General features: G+C 37.9%; 2 protein-coding genes across 2 annotated transcripts; both read right to left on the bottom strand.

Moving 5' to 3' along the window:
- Positions 1-357: 357 nt before the first annotated feature.
- On the bottom strand, positions 358-12,507 carry sel1l (SEL1L adaptor subunit of SYVN1 ubiquitin ligase). The gene is made up of 21 exons (XM_084431813.1): positions 11,919-12,507; positions 11,664-11,710; positions 11,372-11,543; positions 10,865-11,032; positions 10,481-10,586; positions 9,393-9,555; positions 9,154-9,207; positions 9,006-9,065; positions 8,600-8,681; positions 8,068-8,222; positions 7,031-7,087; positions 6,853-6,921; positions 6,659-6,736; positions 6,501-6,563; positions 6,330-6,417; positions 4,622-4,770; positions 4,370-4,535; positions 3,470-3,544; positions 2,855-3,027; positions 2,230-2,358; positions 358-2,139 (listed from the first exon to the last, which is right to left on the bottom strand). The coding sequence occupies exons 1-21, from the start codon at positions 11,989-11,991 to the stop codon at positions 1,933-1,935; spliced, it is 2,334 nt and encodes a 777-aa protein (XP_084287939.1). The 5' UTR covers positions 11,992-12,507; the 3' UTR covers positions 358-1,932.
- Positions 12,508-12,847: 340 nt separating this feature from the next.
- Positions 12,848-17,701, bottom strand: ahsa1a (AHA1, activator of heat shock protein ATPase homolog 1a). Its single transcript, XM_084431694.1, has 9 exons — positions 17,095-17,701; positions 15,867-16,057; positions 15,701-15,783; positions 15,512-15,629; positions 15,332-15,423; positions 14,307-14,432; positions 14,068-14,169; positions 13,936-13,987; positions 12,848-13,709 (listed from the first exon to the last, which is right to left on the bottom strand). The coding sequence occupies exons 1-9, from the start codon at positions 17,172-17,174 to the stop codon at positions 13,537-13,539; spliced, it is 1,017 nt and encodes a 338-aa protein (XP_084287820.1). The 5' UTR covers positions 17,175-17,701; the 3' UTR covers positions 12,848-13,536.
- Between the last annotated feature and the right edge of the window lie 2,943 nt (positions 17,702-20,644).

Raw genomic sequence — 20,644 nt, 5'->3', positions numbered from 1 at the left:
TTAGCACAATGGATGTGCGTGCAGAGAGAACGGGGCCATTATATCAGTGCCCCTTTATCTCCCCCACCCAAAACAGCTGAGTGACGAAGTTCAGGCCCACCGACATAAAGCATGATCCAGATGCACATGCAACTGCCAGGGGACTGGTGACCATTCACAACTTCAGAGAGCTTTACTGGAAACCATGTAGCACTGGGGCCTGGGAGAAACGGACCCGCAGCGCAATGCAGATCAGGACCAGGAATCCTTTCAGAGAGAAATAAATAAGGTGGCGGTTGATGATGTGCGCACTGGATGTTTGTTTGGACTGAATTAGCATTTGTTGGTCGAATTATTTTAAGAAAGGAAATGACATTCGCTGTGAACCCATTGATTTTTATTAGTTATTTAGAAACATTGCCAGTTGAAAATGTTATTTGCTTTGCTTTTTTTTTTTTTTGACTCATCTCTGTATTATGAGCGTCTTGATTTACATAGAAGAATCTGTTATATGACTTTTATAGTTTCAAACCATTGCTGAATTACGTGAACTTCACAAAAACAGACTAATGCTCTGGTGCATCTTCGCATGAGAAACAGTCCTTTACATCCTATTCACATATGTAGGCTTACATTACAGATTTCTTTTCTTTTCTTTTTTTTTTACACCAAATTTTGTTGTATTGCTATATTTCCTGAAACGCCAGACACATTCCATCGTCAAACGATCAAATATTCTAGACATGCTCACAATTTAAATTATCTGAAAAAATATTTTCCTCTGAAAAAAGAACCTAAAACTATGACTCAGCACACAAAGCCGCATTCTGAAGCAAATGACCCCGCTTCAGGAAGCTGATGTTACAGCGCAAAATACCTTATATGATAATCATCAAAAATAGCTTTGAGAGCATTCAATGTCTTGATCTGAAAATAAAAAGGGAAAAAGGTGTCTTGTAATACCAAAACTGAGCATAATAGCAAACAGCAACCCATTTAAACGATTAAAATGTTTTGCATGTATGCGGTGGAATTTCTCTCTTATTTTGGAAACTTTTGGAAAGGTTGAATGACTGCTGAAGAAAGAGGATTAACAATCTGAAACATAATGGACACCAGCCTTGAGTCTTTACCATAAATATGCTATAGACACACAAAATGAGGTCAAGGGCCATCTCAATGATTGGCAGGGTGAGCGTTTATGGCAATAAAAAGCCTTTTGGCAGACTGATAACCTTAGATTACTTACCATGTAGTTTATTCATCTGTAACTGCTCATGTTTTAATCAAGTGAAATCTACACCTACGTGTTGGTGAAAACAACTTTTGTCCAAATACTGACATTATAAATAATTTGTATATAATAATTTCTGGAAAAAAAAGAAAAAGAAATTCTGCTAGCAAGCCACTTAAAAGGAACACATGCTTATTAGTGTATGAACTTTTTACAAATAGAATTCAGAGCGCAGCCCATCTCGCACTCTGCATCCCAATGAGGCATGGTGTCCGAATCCGAATTTGCACCAAACTAACAAGAACAAAAAATCTGAATGGGTTGCACAAAAAAGGTATGATCCTTGACTTTTAGCACAGTGGCAAGCAAAATTCAGAAACAACTACCGTAGTTCCTTCAGCAATGTGATCTTTTCCCCCCCCACATAGTGAGCGTTGATTTGCACAAATATTATTTCACCTGGCAAAACCCTGAGGCGCACGTTTAAGATATCGTGGAAGTTCATCTAGTTTTTCCCCAAGCCACAGTAAAAAAGACTAGAGAGGGGCTGGAAAGGGCAACAAGAGTCTTGAAAGCTCTTTTGGGGTTTACAGGATTAAAGACCACAGCAGGGTGTAGGTGTCAGCGGCTGTCCCGGGGAAAGAGACGCTAATGGGCCTCAATTCGGTCTCCCGTACCCCTAGTCCCGTTCGGTCACCTCCACCCTGATCCCTGCTCTCTCATTGTTCCTCAGGCTCTTCGGCAGGCTGCTCCGGCTGGCCTGGAGGTCTAGGAGGCGCTGCAGGTGCTCTGGGTACGGCTTGGTGCTGTCTCTGCCGATATGCGATCACTGTGCCCAAGAGCAGAGCAATGACAGTCATGAGGTAGAGATCCCACTCTGGACCCAGTAACTGGTCAAGATCCACCTGAGATAGAAGCTCCTTCAGCTGAAGATAAAAGATGCAAGTTACTGGCTATTCCCTGACTTGAGACAATGTCAGATTTAAGGTGGATCCTCACTGAAAGATGCGACTTACATTGAGATCCTGCAGGTACTGTAGTGCATAAATGAGGCCCAGCTTGCACAGGGCCAGGAACACAGGAACTTGGGCATCGGGACTGGCCTCTGCAGCCATGTCATAGAAACGTTTAGCCAGATGAATGTCCTGTGGAGGAACAACCGAAAACACTACAGGTCAAATGTTTGGGGTCTTTAGAGAGAAATGAATACTTCTATTCAACAAGGATGCATTAAAAAGTGAGAGCAAAGACATTTATAATATTACAAATGATTTCTATTTCAAATAATGCTCTTCTTTTAACTCCTCATCAAATTCCGGGGGAAAATGTATCATGGTTTCCACAAAATGATTAAATAGCACAACTGTTTTCAACATTGATAATAATAAGAAATGTTTCATAAGCATCAAATCAAGTGACTGAAGACCATCACAAGAATAAAGTACATTTTGAAATATGTAAAACCACAAAACGGCTATTTTAAACAGTAATATTATTTCACAACATTATGGTTCTTACTGTATTTTAATCAGATAAAAAGTCAGCCTTGGTGAGCACAAGAGACTTCTTTCAAAAACATAAAAAATTCTTACCAACCCCAAACTTTTCAACAGTAGTGTGTATGTGCTATGGAGATTTCACCTGTTTGATACCGAGGCCCTTCTCATGCATATATCCCAGATTGAACATGGCCTGTGCACTATGCTGTTGCTCAGAGGCCAGACGATAATGAATGACTGCAGTCTCATAGTCCACATCAGTGCCATAGCCATAGAAATGATAGTCACCCAGCTTGATTCTGGCCACCGTGTATCCTGTAAACAAAAGATAAAACAGCTAATGTTACAAATGTCCTGGATGTTCAATAGCCTCATGAAAATTAAAATGAAATTATAAAAACAGAAGCAGAGGAATCCTGTTTCAGCCTGAAGGGGTTTATTTAGCGATAATGACCATCTGACTATACATGATCCAGCTTGTTATGTGGATGTGTAGCAAATAAGTAAATAAATTGGCATGAAACATTGAAATAATTTATTGCAGAGTAATACGAGATATGCAAAACGATGACAGTGTAGAAGACTATACCGAAATATCTGACCACACATAATGCCACGAATGACCAATCAGGATCAAGTATCTGAGAAAGCCGTGTAGTAAGCAGTTATATTTGTCTCACTATAATGGTTGTAAGGCCATCAAAGCACTTTGGCATTTTGTTAGAGTGACTGTAAGGGTTGAAGAGAACAGTCTAACCTTGAGCAGCTGCTCTGGTCCAGTGGAGCAAAGCCCGTGGGTACGTTTCATTCTCATTGAAGATCTGCGACCCCTCTGAAAAAAAGAGACACATACACAGACACGGAGTCAGATTTACCTTCACAAATGTGAAGTAGCTTAATTTAGCTGGGTTTTCATTTGCCAAGAGACCGTAAACATGAAAGGAAAGGCTGACGGATCTTTAAGTGGTCTCTCAGGCTCTGCGCAGACTGCTTTACCATCACGGAAGATTCTGTGACATTCTTTGTGCATTCCCACATATTTTGACATGAATTTGCATACATTTTTTTCCAGTCATTCTTGATTACTAATAATGATGTTTTATTTAAAAATAAAATCATCATATAAAGATTTCCAGGCCAATTTTTCATTGCATTTTTGAATTAATATATTTCAATAATTTTACTTAATCAGCTATATGTTAGTTTTTAAGAAATTTGTAAATTATCTAGCAAAGTCAAGCCAATTAATATTTTAGAGCAGAAAATAAAATAATAATAATAACATTCCCTTTAGAAAATAATATTTTCTATAAAATACAAGGCATATATCCATGACTTTTCCAGGCCTAATAAAAATTAAGATTTTAATCATTTTCATCCTGTTCTTTATTACAAAATTCCAATTACGGGCAGCAGTTACAGCTTATGTAAATTGGAGGGTTTTTTGGAGACTTTTTTTGCAATAAAGATAAGGTTTAAAAACAAAATTCCAATTACAAGGCAGATGCTGGCTGAGGTGAAAACTAGAAGGACAGATTTAAAGGGTCAGAAAGATCCAGGTTTGCTTTCTCAGACCAGCTTTTAACCAGAAACCACCATTAACATGCATGTAGGTGTTGGGGGTCTGACGCCCTCTGGTGGTAGAGCCCATACTCACTTTGATCGAGGATGAAGGCCACATTGCTCTGAGCAACCTCGTAGCCTTGTTCGGCCAGCAGCAGATACTGTACTAGAGCAGAGTCCGGATCTCCCTCCTTAAAGCTTCCGTACGCCGCCATGAGTCTCTCAGACCAGCGGCCGCGCTCACACACATTCTTGAAGAGCTGCTCTCACAAATACACATACATTACACACTATCAGAAAAGCTTTTTGAAACATGGCGATGCATCATGAAATAATAATGCCTCACCTCCACTGCAGTGTGGCAGGAGCGCATGACCCCAGTCCCCGTGGCATGCATCTGGGCTAGATTATAGAAGGCCAGGATGTGACCCGCTTGAGATGCCAGGTTAAAGAATTTGAGCGCCTGCTTATAATCACGCTTTACCCCGATGCCATCTAAAATATGAAGAATGAGAGAGTCATAAAGGCACTTTTCATACTCTCAAACACCCACTAGCTGAAATGACTAAGACACTCCTCAGTCCTCAATGTTTGCCAAGATCATGTCAAAGCAGAATGCAGGTGGGAGTTTGGCATGGCAACAATCACCTAGGCAACCAAGCCAAAAGAGTCTGCTGTGATTTAAGACAAAAATAAGATAAATCGCAACTGAAGTAATGAAACAGTGAGCTAGAAAGATATGTAGAGAGGGACTTTTTTTTCTTTTTTTTATTAAATAATTAATTACAGTAATAGTTGTTATATTCTCCGAAATTTGGAATGTCTGATGAAATGCATTTGATATTATTATTATTTCTGAGAACCCTCTAGAAGACATTATCTAAAAGATACTTCCCTGTTCTATATTCTGAGGCATCTGCTGTGTAATTGCTAGGAATATGCACACTTTTAAAGGGATACTCCACTTTTTTTGGAAATAGGCTCATTTTACCATTTTGGAATCCATTCAGCCGATCTCCGGGTCTGGGGGTCCCACTTTTAGCATAGCTTAGCATAATGAATTGAACCGGACAAGACCATTAGCATCTCTCTCAAAAAAATGAACAAAGAGTTTCGATATTTTTTCTATTTAAAACTTGACTCTTCTGTAGTTACATCGTGTACTAAGACCGACGGAAAATGTAAAGTTGCGATTTTCTAGGTTGATATGGCTAGGAACTATACACTCATTCCTGCGTAATAATCAAGAAACTTTGCTGCAGTACCATGAGTCCAGCAGGCGTAATGATATGACGCAGCACCTGATAATACTCCCCAGCTCGGTAGCCTATTTTCAGGCGGCATGCGCTGCATCATATCATTACGCCTGCTTCACCCATGGTACTGCAGCAAAGTTTCTTGATTATTATGCAGGAATGAGAGTATAGTTCCTAGCCATATCAACCTAGAAAATCGCAACTTTACATTTTCCGTCGGTCTTAGTACACGATGTAACTACAGAAGAGTCAAGTTTTAAATAGGAAAAATATCGAAACTCTTTGTTCATTTTTTTGAGAGAGATGCTAATGGTCTTGTCCGGTTCAATTCATTATGCTAAGCTATGCTAAAAGTGGGACCCCCAGACCCGGAGATCGGCTGAATGGATTCCAAAATGATAAAACTCAACTGTTTAACTCTGGGGGAGTTGTAAAATGAGCCTATTTCCAAAAAAAGTGGAGTATCCCTTTAATACTTGCTCTGAAAATATGAGCAGTAAACTTATTTTCGTAGATCAAGACATTATTAAATGAATCACAATATTTACATATAAAATGTAACATTCATGAATGACGTGTTTAGATGTTCGAAATTAGTGGAACCCAGTAGGTACATATTTCATGGCCTTTACTGGCTCAGTAAATTTGTTCCTGTTTATAATAAATGACTGCTTATTTTTCCTCTTGCAATGAAAGCAGAAAAGGTAAAGAAACAGAAGTAAAAAAAAAAAAAAAAAAACACAATCACATAATTTGCACATAATCTGCACATAATCTCCCTCTCCAGCACACACTTACTGTAGTACATGGTTCCCAGCTGTAGCTGTCCATCTACCCAGCCCTGCTCTGCAGCTTTCTGAAAATACTTCAGTGCCAGGTCATAGTTCTGCAGGAACGAGAAGAAACAATAACTGAAAAGGTCATTGAATTATCATACAGTGTTTAGTTCAGCTCATCCAGGAAACTCACCACAGGAACGCCTCTTCCATACAGATAAGCCATACCAAGACCACTCTGGCCAACTGGATTACCCTAAAAGATGAAAACAAAAATAAAGGATTAGAGGAGAACATTTGAAAATAACAGTTTCTGAAATTTGACAGAAAAAAAAAAAAAAAGATTCACACCAAGTCTGCAGCCTTTTTGAAATATTGCAGGGCCGTCTCATTGTTCTGAGGCACGTACTCGCTGCCTTCAGAGTACATCTGAGACAATAGAAAAAGAATGAGGAAAAAAAGATGGACACAAAGAGGTTGAAAGATTAAGCAACACAGGACAAGAATGACATTAATTTACAGTCCAATAAAAATATAAATAAAACCTTTCCAAGGAATGCCATTGCATGTGTATTCCCTGCATTTGCTGCCTGGTTAAAGTACTCATATGCTCGCTGAAAATTAAATGACAAAAAGAAAGTATAAAATCATTATTTCATATCATTTAATTAAATTATTAAAATTGCAGAGCCTGAATACAAAATACGCCTGAACAGAAATTACCTGATGATTCTGTTCAACACCTCGTCCTCCATGTAAATGTAACTGGCCCAGACCCACCTAGGCAAAAAATGCAAATGTGACGGTAATCATCAAAAATACAGGTAGATCAAAATACAGTTGAAGTTGACGTGAAACAGAAGTTGTGATTGTCATTTTTTCCCTATTGTGACGTATATCGAGAGAAATGTCTTCTCGAATGAGAGAAAAATAATAATTAGGACTGCTGGATGTGATTTTGTCCTTTGGTAATTGATTGGATTGTTGTGGTTTGCTATTGCTGTCCTGTCCTCGCTCCAGTAAACACATCATCAGAGAAGAGGAAGTTATTTTGATTAAAGATTATGAGGGCACATGAATTTAAAAAATAATAATAATGATGTGCATGGATAACACATTTATAATAAACACTACCCTGGAAATCCAGAGTTCTTGCGAGAGCACAAGATTTGCTCAGCGAGTTACTCTGGTGTCGAGTAATGATGCTCATTAAATATGCCCTTGTATCCGAGCTGCACCAATCACATCGGGTTATCTGATATAGGCGGGCCAGAGGCGAGCTAAACAGATGACGACAGCGCTGTGACATCGAAGCAAACATTGCAAGATGGCTATGGATGAACACCAGTTGTTTGAAACGGCTTTGGCCACTACAATGAACGAGTTAGACTTGGCTTTTTATCTAAAAGAGGAAAAGAAGACGGTGCTCGAATCATTCCTTTGCAAGAAGGACGTTTTTGCTGTTTTGCCAACCGGATATGGCAAGAGTCTAATCTACCAGTTAGCTCCGCCGGTGGGGCTTGTTGTGATTGGTTGTAGTGTTATCCAATTGCGTGCAGTAAGATTTTCAAATGCATGTTTGGTGCCTCCCCTCGAGCTGGACGATTTTCATTAGTGGATGTAAATCTTTCAGATTTAGGTCTGGATTTCCAGGCTAAATAAACACTGCAATATTCCAAAAAATAAAAGTATTGCTATAAGTGACAATCTATTCTCGATTTCAATAACGCCACAGACAAAACAACATGGTTTTACTATACCTGTGCCTGCACATCTCCTTTCTCAGCCAAGAACTGGTAGTACTGGATTAAATCCTCCTCTAGCATTCCACTGCTAGAACCCGGATTTTCCACTTCATCCAAGAGCCTGATCCGCTGTACTGCACTGCCCCCTGTCAGGGACACATCGCTGGCCACTAACACAGACAGACACACACAGTGAGGAGTGAGGACAACTAAGTGGTACCAGTGATTAATGGTGGGCGTTATAACCAAAATCTATCAGCACAGCATGAGTAAATTGAACCCAAAAATGTGTTACATATTACAGCATTTTTAGTCTTTTTTATGTTCACACTGCTAAGAAAACAATCCTTTCACATGTATTATGTGAGAAGAAAGTCACTAAACTTTTTTTTAAACAGACTGAACAAAAAAGTCAGAGGCCAAGATAATAGTAAGTAACAAGATATCATCCTTACAAGTGGCCACCAGGGATCTTATAAAAATGAGACGCATTTAGATGTGTATGAGGATTGCATCTGAGGAAGCACAGCGATGTAACAAAATTTACCGTGATTGGCTACAAGTCTGTAGTGAGTGAGAGCAGATTCACAGCTCTGAGGAACCCCAACACCTCCCCAATATCTGTAGCCCTGAAAAGAAAGCATGACAATTATCAGACAGCACAGCCATGAACTGCAGGGCAAACACAAGCCTATGCGATACCAATGCATTGAGAAAGTAGTCATGGATAAATGCCACACAGTCTGAGGTTTCAACTTTGCTTCATGTAACTGAGCCAATGTGTCGGTCAGAATTTCAGTAGTTCTGAAGGCTTGTCTAGACACTCAGCTTGATGCAAGTGAAGTCAAATAAGACTTGATACATAAGATAAGCAAGTAATCCAAGTCTTGCATCCTGGCTGGAACAAGATCCTTCCTTGTTTAAAGTCTAGTACAGAAAATCATTCTTCTTACCAGAATCATATGTGCAACTAGGTTTCCACCCAAAGCTCCAAAGGTGTAGTACACCAATGCCTGCAATTAGGTTAAATACAGTATTTTCAATAAACATGCACATTTAAAGTAAGCATACTGTGCTTGATAAAATGTCATTAGGGGATACCTTTGCTTGACTAGAGTTCACTCCTAATCCTGCAGCATATAGGAAACCGAGTGCCTGTGTGAACACAAATTGGATGGAACCTCAATTTTTTAAAAAAGGAATAAAGTTTTCCTGATGCAGATGCAATAACACAACATTGATAAAATAACCAAGCACACAGCTGCTATGAGTCACAGGACAAAAAAAGCATCAGTATTGACATAAAAGATGACATTTAGTAAATAAACAGTTGCTATTACAGTCTGAGCTTTAGGGGAGCCCTCCAGTGCCAGTTTCTCAAAGATCTCCTTCGCCTGAGGAACGTCCTGGGGTAAGTAGTCTCCCAAAAGCATGGCATATGCCACCTTCTCCATAGCCTTAGCATGACCCATCTCTGCAACTTTCAGGAGTTTTTCATACAACCTGTTATACAGAAATTAAAAGAATTATAGTGTTTAAAAGTCTGGGGTTGGTAATTTTTTTTTTTTGCTTTTTCAAAAGACGTCACAGTAACCACATTTACTTGATGAAAAATATAGTATAAACAGTATATTTTGAAATATTACATTTTGAAAATAATTTTTTACAAATTTGTATTTAATTCAATGATGTCAAAGCTGAATTTTCAACAGCCATTACTCCAGTCTTCAGTGTCACGTGATCTATTAGAAATCATTCTAATGTGGTGCTTCAAGAAACATTTGTTATTATTATCAACAATGAAAACTATGGTGGCCGAGAGAGCTCAACACGCTGCAACTGAAGAAAACACATGCAAATAGAAAAAAAATACCAGCAAATTAAGAAAACATCTTCATCAGTTTGACAACACGTGTGCTGCAAATCCTCACAATGCAACCAAATAAAGAAACAAGCTGCAAATAGCACTGAAATGTTTCATGTGGAGCCCAAGAAGTTTTTTGATGAATAGAAAGTTCATAAGAACAGCATTTATTTTTAAAAGAAAACTTTTGTTAACATTATTGTCTTTACTGTCACTTTTGATCGATTTAATGCAGCCTTGCTGGATAAAGAATTCTTTCTTCTTTTTTTTAAATCATAAAAATAAATAAATAAATATCTTACTGACCCTAAATGTTAGAGTAGTGTAATTAAAATACATTGCATTTGTTACTTTTACACCAACAGAGAAACCAAAACTATCCTACACTGTCAAAAAAGAAAATCTGCAAACACTGCATGAAGGTACAAACATTCACCCTTTAAGGGTAGATAAGGTATAATCTTGTAAATCTTTTTTCTCTGTAGCTTGAAGACCTAAAAATAACAGGAAAACTTTTGCATGAGCACTGCAAGCAATAAGAAATATACATGGCACAGCACTCACTCTTTCTTCTGGCTCCTCCGGTTGGTGCCATTGATCACCCTAAGTGTGGCCTGGTACAGTTCTTCAGCCTCTTCCACCAGCCTCCTCTGCTCTGCCTGCTCCTCCGCTGTCAGGACACATAGACATCACACGCAATTGGTATAACAACCGCAAGTGCTAAAAATCATGACTGATTTAAAAAGACTGGTATTTTTAGCATTGACCTTCTCATATCCAAGCTAATTATGCAAAAGCGTATGAGTAGTAAAAAGCAAAGAATGTGCAGAGAACTCTTTCGCTTTCAACTAAAGTAGTATCATATTTCATGTAGACTAGAGTCACAATATGATTCATTTTTACAATATAAAGCACTCTAAAGTATGCAACCAATAGTAGCTCACTCACTTTCGCAGAAGCCCCATCTCTTATCAGAGCTGTAGTCGTACGTTGTGGCACACCACAGTCTCCCGTCTCCTCTGCCTTCAGTAGTGCACTCCAAGAACTCTTTCCCTTGGAAAAGAAAAGGAAAGACGCAGGGCTCTCCAGAGGCCGTTCCACCAGTCACCACAGGAACTACGTCACAAGATAAACGCCAATGAGAAAATAACACAATAACCAGACACTTTCACAGGAAACCAACCACACACAGGTGAATGCATGGGTGAGCAAGTTTCTTTTCTCAACAGACACTGCAAGCTGGCGATGAACAGAAAAGAAGGATTTTGTGCAGTGAAACTTAAACTTAAGCAAATACTAGTATCAAAACCTTCATGGTGAGAGTAAAACAATGGCTGCAAAGTAGAGAGAGATGGATAAAATGATGCTAAATGCACAGAAAAATCTAACTACTGAGACTTGAATGCTATATATTAATCAGGAAGCACCTGCAGACCCCATCTGGCTCCGACTCACCTTCTTTACGACGTTCCTCTGGTGGAGGGGGCTGACTTGGAAGATCTTCCTTTTCAATCCCCTCAATCTCGCTTTCCACACCAGTGTCTGTTGCGCTGCTGTCAGGCTGGGCATCTTTAGGAACATACGGATGTCCAGACAAAATTCTGGAGCCATCCTTATCATCTGTGCTCTGATTTTGACAAAACCATTGATGCAATGAGATGCAAAGATCACTGAGAAAACAGCATTGTTTACACAAACACGTGTGTGTCTGTGTGTGTGTATATCTTATGTCTTAATGCTGTATTACCTGAGGCGCACCGACCTGCGCATCACCTTCCTCATCTGGTATTACTTCTGCAATTAAGCCAAGTTTACAGTTTATATAGGGCTAGACTTTACATACAATACATGTTAATACATTCAAACTGTTAAATAGCATTACACTTTAGTTAACGTCTAAATAAACATGTACTTTTTTCTAATAGACTAAGCTCTGAATACTTTTAGAAGTGGAATAATGAATACTTTACTGAACATTGAATACTTTAAGAATTTGACTCACCACCAGCTGTCACATCCAAAGTCACAGCTAATGCCACAATAAGGACCAGACAAGACTTCTTAATGGGATTCATGTTGCCAGAGTGTGCAAAACGCAGTGAACGACTAACAATCTGACTTAAATAACTAAATCAGCACATCAGCTATCTGTTATCCTAACTAGCCATCTAGCTATATAAATGTGTCAGTGAACTGCATCTGACTGCATAACCCACTAGCTATAGAACTTGACCAGCAAGCCAAAACTTCTCCCAAAAGCCCAAATGGATTACAGCAAAACAATCCATTCGCATACATGTAACATTAACACAATAACCAAAGCATTTGCAGCTAGCAGCTCAATGTAACTAACTCAGTGACAGCCTATCAACACACAGCTAGCAGAGCTAAACACACAGCACCTTTCAGAGACTATTGCTGTGGCGCTTGCGGACCTTTAATATTATTTCCAGGACGATTTCCGGAATAATGTTTCCAAGGCAACTGCAATGTCTATCAAATTCAACAACACAAGATAGTTCAGCCGTCTTTAGGGTTTCTCGTGTTTCATCATATTTCTGTTCACTGACCGACCACCTATTTCCTAATCCGCGGCGGTTTCACCAATCAGAATACGAGACAGTAGGTGATAGCCAATCGTTGCGCTTCAAGAGTCAGTTGACCAATGGGCGGTGCACACACAAGAGTATTCCGGCTGCTGAGATACGCGAATGGAGCAGAAGCGTACACGACAGTTTGCAGGATGTGGGAACGCCTGTGAACAGCTGACTCTCTCTCAGCCGTGTGTGTTAAGTAAACAATATGGTAGATATAAAATATGAAATAATATAAATTATTAGTATATATTTTCAAATTAATGTTTTAAATAGTCTTCAAATATAGTCTAAATAAGTAATGTTTCGATTGATAAGCATGTTTAAAGGCTCTTATAAGTTAAAACATGTATTTCCTGTTTTATTACAACAGTTTCCGCTATTCCGATAAGATCTGACATATATATATTTATATTATAATTATTTAAGAAGTATCATGATCATACAATTAATTTGACTTTCACTTCATCACAGGCAAATATAATCTCACTTATAAAACACTCATTTTTAAATTGTTCAATATCTATATCTGGAATGCCCAGACATAACATTCAAACATAGATATTACATTCAAACATGACAAAATCTCTAATGCAATGGAATAACAAATACAAAAAGAATTTAGGCAACTATTTTCATTGAGAAGGCACAGGTGTTTGTGGCCAACTAACTGGTGCAGGCAGGATATACACAAGTGTTTCATATTCACACTTCCACAGATGTCATTTCTTTAGTCCAACCCCTGGTTGCACAGATAAGCCTTAAACCTATTCCCAGACTAAAATGCATGTTTGAGGTTTAACTAAAAGTAACTTGCACTGACATGTCTTGAAATATGTCACTGACTATGTTTTGTCTCAAGATACACACCAGTAATGATTTTTTCTAGTGCATGTTTATGAAAGCTACTTAAATGTCCTAAATGAACTAAGGCCTAATCCTGGTTTAATCTAAGCCTTGTCTGTGAAACCAGGCCTACGTGTATTATGTCCCGAGTTTCTGGCATGACACAACATGAGCTTTGGCTTAGCAGAGTAGTGCTCCATATCCAAACGTCTGTTTAATGGCATCAAAGTAGTATCTCTGCCAGCCCTCTTTCATCCTTTCCTCCTCATTGCTGGGAACTCCTCTGGCCTCCAGAATCAGCTCTGTCTCACTGCCTTGATTCACAAAGTTTAAAATGACAGTTGCTGCATGTCCTGAAAAGAGAATTAAAAATAAATCATAACTCAGATTAAAGCAAACAGACCCAACAATAGAGAAGAACAATGGCTACAAACAGTCCACAATGAGCAACACATTCCTCAGACTTCATAGATATTCCTTAATATATTCAAAACAAGTAATATAGAAAAATAAAATGTATTATTATTACTAATATTAAAAGTGGATACATAATACATAAATAAACAAACAAATAAATACCAGCTGGCCAACTTGAAAACCTCCACCTCATGACAATTTTCTGGTCTGGAATCTAAAGGGAAAGGGCAAGATTTTTTAAATCAATTTTTTAAATGACTGTCATCAACAAAATTATTAAATGATTATTCTTACCAGTTCTGCAAATTGTCCGTGAACATTTCCTTCCAGTATTTGGAATTTGCCACCCGAGCACCCATCCACAAAAGCATAAAGATGTGTAAATGCCTGTACCATCTAAAGCATGAAAAGACAAGGAGCAAGTGAGTTCCACATCAAATAATCTATGTGTAAAAGACCACCAGAATACATCTACATGTATTGTTTGGATTGCATTTATATAGACTGACAGAACAAAGGAGAGTGATTCTGACCTCTTTGTTTAGGAAAATCCTGTACAACTCTTCTGGTGAGGTAAGGAAGGTGTCTTTCAGACTGAAAGACACTGTTGGAATTTTGACTCCAGTGTTGGAAGAGTTACCTGTAGTGGAGGACCCAATCTGTGGGGTTGGAAGATCAAATATATATTTATATCTTCAATTTTAATACAGTGGTGAAAAGTTAAAGTGCACACATATAAATTGATTCCGAAAATACCGTATTTTCCGCACTATAAGGCGCACCGGATTATAAGGCGCACCTTCAATGAATGGCCTATTTTAGAACTGTTTTCATATATAGGGCGCACCGGATTATAAGGCGCATAGAATAGAAGATACTGCAGTCAAACGTTTGACTGGGTTTGCGTTATGCAGTGGTCACCAACCTTTTCAAGCCTAAGATCACATCCAAAGTCCAAATGTAAACCAAGATACCTTGTTTATACTCGACGCGTCCGCATGAGCGCGAAGTTAATAAAAAAAAAAAATATCCGTCTGCTCGGGCAGATTCGGCTTAACAGCGCGCGCGCCTCTGAATCCGAAGATGCATGACTTTGAGCCGAATCTGCCCGAGCAGACGGATATTAGTAGTACATCTCATCACACCGGCACCCAGTTTGCGCGTCTAAATCAGTTATATGGTCTGGTGTTCCGTCTAAAACAAAACAGTTGCGTCAAGTATAAATGCCTCGTCTGTTTGGGGAGTTGCGCGCGCAGTCAGCGGAGGCTCGCGCTCCGGTGTCAGGCGAAAGTATAAACAAGGTTTAAGTCAGCGGTTGTTTAACAGACGTTAACATAAGGCGCCATATCCATATATAAGGCGCTCCGGATTATAAGGCGCACTGTCGTTTTTTGAAAAAAATAAAGGCTTTTAAGTGCGCCTTATAGTGCGGAAAATACGGTAAGCACAAAACAATTAAATAACTGAAACAATAACTAAAAGAAAAACACCTATAATGTTATACTTGCTGCTCACACAGCATACGTTTTGTATATAAGTAATGTTTATGAGAACATACTTGGGTGTTGTCTAGTTTGACCTTGGCTTGTGGCTCCTGATTCTGTTTGTTAAGTGCATTTTCTGTTGGTAAAATCATACCCTGAGAGAACTCTGTAAAAACAAGTCACAAGAATGTGATTAACTATACAAAATAAAACAAAACAGGTATGACTAATAAATGACGTTTTAGAACCCTCACCCGTTTTAAGATGTTTGACATAGTTGCCCAGTGCCGTTCTGACTTTCTTGACTCCCTCCCTCCTCATGAGATCAGTCAGCGGTGTGCTTGGCTGGTCTTTACACAGTGAAACACAGATCTGGACATACAAACATAAGTTAGATTTTCATGCAACATGCTCGTATTTTATTGGGAGAGAGGTTCACTTACATCTAAGTCATCCATGTCATTTTCATCAGAGAGATTTGGTATTTCCACAGTGCCTTTATATTTGATTCCAATTTTATTTGTTCCTGAAGTGAAGAAAAAAAAGATCTTGAAGATTCACCAATGCACCAATTATTATGTGGTGTACGCAAACATAACTTTCATTCACCTGTCCATGCGGCTTTAACAACCCACTCATAGAAGAAGATGAGTTTCCCTTTGCGGTTGTTGATGGAGGCCTCGCCGTCTATATTGCTGACATCTGTAATTTTGCATGAGCCTTCTTCACCCTCTACATGAATCCCAAGAAGGAGGTTATTTATTACATCTTGAGACCAACTTGTGACATCTCTTTCTGTCCTGTAAGAAGATTAAGAAAATTAAATAATTATAAACAATTTATTTTATAGAAGTTGCATATGATTCATGTTTCAAAAGAGAATAATGCAACCATTCATTTCAGTTTCTCCAAATTTGGGGAATAAATCAGACTGACCAATTAGACTGTCTCTTTAAGAATCTTTACAATGGCATACTGTGTGTGGCATACATTGGCGCGCACACATACACACGTGTTAAATGGGTTTGTGTTGTATTGGAACCAATACAATAAGTGTTTTTATTGTTTCGATTGCCTCCTGTGGGACTTATAACTACAAACTGAGCCTCAAAAAAGAAAAACCACAAGGGAGTCTTTACGTCATCCCTAAAGAACTTCAATCTGTGGGCGGGTGAGTACTTTATGGTTTAGGCTAGATTTGACAATATTTTGAAACATACATAGGCCTACATACATAACGAAGTTAGACATTTCAAGTGGGACAGTTCAAAAGTCTTGCTCTGTTTGCTTTTCATCAGAGCACCCTGAGTCTAATTCTGTCTCGCATTCATACTTCCAAAAATAGCTTGTGCCAGCCCCTCACATTCAACTACAGGACATTCCAGAGGCTTCTGCAAACACTGGAAAAACTAACCTAAGGGCTCTGAGAATCTATTAGAACAGGCAGTAGATATGAAATATCAAACAGTTTCAGACGTGCCCTGCGATGTGACATGCAATATTCAATTTTAAACTGTCTAAATTATCTATTTTTATATGTGTTACATCTGTTTCTGTCCGCACATTCTGTCCTCACATTGAGATTGAATAGTTGAGCATGTGAACGTAGAAAGTGATAAAACAGAACCTATATATTTTCCCCTATAGCCTACATTTATGCATATTAACTTAAAATCTAGATTAATAAATATGAACCCTCCATATGATGGGAAATAGAATTTCATTTATTAAGAGACACTTCATAACAGTCCAACAGCATTAGAGGCATGCCCTTAACAAAGAGCGACAAAACACACTCCTCGTTTTCCCAACTGGAGGACATGCACGTGCTACTTACCAGTGCCAGTTATTGACATTTGTCGCATCTGATCTTTCTTCCACAATCCAGCGCGGGTCACCCTCTCCCCATTTGGCCATGACAGAATTTAGCTGATTTAACAGAACTGAGATGTTCCGATAAACTGCGGATGCGGCTAGTAGCTCAGATTGACATATGTAAATTCGTGCATAAACGTATGCAGCTGCAGCTCAGCTGATTTGCTGCGTCGATGAACTTGCGTATAAATATTCACGAGAATATTTAGGAACAGAGAAGGACGGAACGAGTAGGCCTGTTGAAAGTGCACAAAACAAAACTGTTAAGAGTGGGAAATCATGGGGAGGGACGGAGCAAAAGATAAAGATGTATGTAAGGAGTAGTCGAGAGGTAGCCAAAGTTGTCCGCTTAACTAGTCGTCAGCTGCCCCCCAAAGACCTTTATTAAGCCCCTTAGAAAGTACCAGAACCGGAACTGGGTGAAGATGAGAAGCTTCTCCGAGAAACGAGAAAGCTGCGGAGTGCGGACCTTCCTGGGAATTGACCCTCATTACCTCAGTACAACCCCCTAAATCTCACCCTCCCAAATATCATCTCTCAACTGGACTGAAATTCAGGCAACCCCATACACCCAAGGTAACTGTATTGAATGTCTATTTGTAGTGTACGTTACACTACAAATAGGGTACTAGGGTTTTTAGCTACCCTAAATGACAAATAAAATGTAATTTAGGGTAGCTACTTTCCATGACAATGTTTGTTAAACCGGTTTAAACACTTAAGTAGGCCTAGACTTTTTAAGAAAGTGCCCTTTTTAATAATGTCAAATTAAAAGTTTACTTTAAAGTGCTTTTTTATGTTTTAGTAACCTTTTGTCAAACCTTAAAGAAGTAGGTTTTGATAGTGAACCTACACATTTTGATAGAGTAAATTATTGATTTCGTAAATTGATAGTGTGATTTTGACTAGTAGGCTAGCTAATCAAAGCACATGTACAAAGCACAAAGAACTTGATTATAAATGTAAATGTATTTTACATTTAAAATGAATATAGGCCTACAAATATTTTGTACATGACATACAAGTTTCAATAGAAATTACATTATATATTTTAGTATATGCAGCACATTCGTAAGTAGGCCTACATTTTAAACAAATTTCAAAGACAACAGAAGTAATTATGAAATTACATATAAAGATGTAGCTACTTAAGTGCCTTGCCTTGCCTTGCCTACTTAAGTGGGACAAAAAGTGATTGCATTTGATATCAATTTAAACAATAATACATTTTAATTGAATTTTAAATAACATGCAATTAAGTGTCAGAAAACATTACATTTAGTTCGCAATTAAGGATGTTCTTTAAAAGTAGTCCTATATTATTTTTTCACAAGGGACACAAGATGAGAAAATTCAGGTGAAAAGTCTTAATGTTACTTGTCCAAATGTCCTGAAATCTAACAAAATATTATTTTTTAATTTTTTATTTTTTTGCTTTCATAACTTAATTAATCCACAATTCTAACCATTCTTACACTTGAGAAAACCATTCTTACACAATTTTACCAAATCATTTTACATAAGTAATATGTTATTTTGGACATTCAAATACAATATATAGATTCATATAGTAGGCCTAAACTAAACAATACTTAGGAGAGTGAAAGAACCAAATTTTTACTAAATGTGCCAGTTATATTTTTTCAAATGCTTAGGCTGCCATTTGTCATAAATAGCTTGTTAGCAACATGGTGCAAGCTGACCATAATGAAGGGCTACCAATGTTTTTACCTACAGTATATGGTTACTATATGGTTTGAATACAAAGTTGACAGTTAAACCTGTTGTTATGCAAAAACTATGGTAAATTGTGCTAAGGGAAGGAAAGTTTTTTATTAAATTATTTCTGTTACTAGATTATCCCAAATCAAATGCATAGTGTGTCCAGCAGGTGGCGCTCAGGTAAAGAGTGCTAACTGATCTTTGATTATCAGTCTGATCTTCCATGTTGTTGTGCAAGAAAGTGTAATGATTCTACAATTATTGGCTTTTGACAGTCATTAACAGTCATTAACTCACTCCTACTGTCATTAAATTAGAGATCTTAAATCAATTCGTTTTGATGTTTTCTTCATGTTTCTCCTCACAACTGCCTGGTCACCGTTTGGAGTAAATAGCCTTTCAACAGAAATTAACTGGACTGACATTCTATCAGTTTATCATATCAGAATTTTTTTTTACCATTATTTCAGGAAGGCTGCTAGTGTTAGTATAGATTGTTAACTGTCAGCGTCTTGGTAGCTGGACACCTTGCACACTTTATATCGCCTTTTTTCCCCAATCACATATTTTAGTAATCGCCATAAATTAGATATCATTCAAAAACACTCAAAATTCATCCTGTGAAAACAGTTTTAAAACTAAAACTGTGTTTCCAGTTAAACAATACTTAAAACCGTTTGTTAGGCTCAATTTTTTTTACATCAACTTCAAATTTGGAACACAACTTGGTTAGACATGGTTTATAGTCCAAATTATTAGTCCAAAATATATATTTTTAAATTTAGGTTTGTATTCCAAAGAATTCATGAATTGCAACCATTTAAGTTAAGATCTGTGCTTAAAAAAGGGGGGTGACAGTTAACAGGTTATAGGGTAAAGATTAACATTAACAGGTAAACATTATTGTTGTTTAAGGATTTGCTATATTTTAAATGTTCTTTTTGTTTGTTTGTTTTTGGCAGGAAATGTATTGAGCAAATTAAAAGCCTTTTAAAATGGCATAAACAGATTCCTTTCAAATAGCCAACATATAATCAAATGAATTATTCAGAGGAAACTGACAGGTAAGCATCTCATGCACGTGACCAGATTACCTGAACAGGAAGTGTGTAGTTCTGCTTTGTGTGCAACAGTGTTGTAAATGTAAAATTAATACATGAAAAAATGTAGTCTTGACACATGTGTAAATACGAATCATGTTGTTAATAATTGTTCAAATAATTATAATTATAGGTTATACAAGAATCTAGTCTAAGCAGTAAGAATATGTTCAGATCACATTTATCTGAGAACCACAGTCCTGTCACCATGCCACAGCAAGGAAGACTTTGAGAGCCACATTGGTGTTTTCCTTTTTCGGTCTAAATTGACTTCCCCCACTTTGCTGACTTTGTTCTTCTTGGCAGCTGCCATCAAGCACAGCAACTGCAGTGATATCCCAGGAGGAGTGCGGCAGTGCCCTCCAAGAGCAGACAGCGGTGTGTTTATGAAGAACAACCTGGCATTTCAAATGCTTTTAACATTTTTACTTTTCTAAGATAGAAATTAAACAAGAATAGATTGATGGCCGAGACTTCATGGGGCCGACAGCAGATTTCTTCATACAAGATGTTTGTTGCAAGCAATTCGAGCCATGTGCAAACGGCCTCCAGAAAGCCAACTAAGAGTTTACAATTCAAATGGTTAACAACTATTCATAGACAGCGAACATCATTTTATATTTAATTTCTAGATATGACATGCATCATAAATTCAATGCACAGCTAAAGTGGTACCCTTTATATGACAAT

The sequence above is a fragment of the Rutilus rutilus genome (assembly GCF_951802725.1).
Source record: "Rutilus rutilus genome assembly, chromosome: 15".
Lineage (NCBI taxonomy): Eukaryota > Metazoa > Chordata > Actinopteri > Cypriniformes > Leuciscidae > Rutilus > Rutilus rutilus.
Note: the sequence above shows the minus strand (reverse complement) of the source record. Positions and strands in the feature narration are given on the sequence as shown.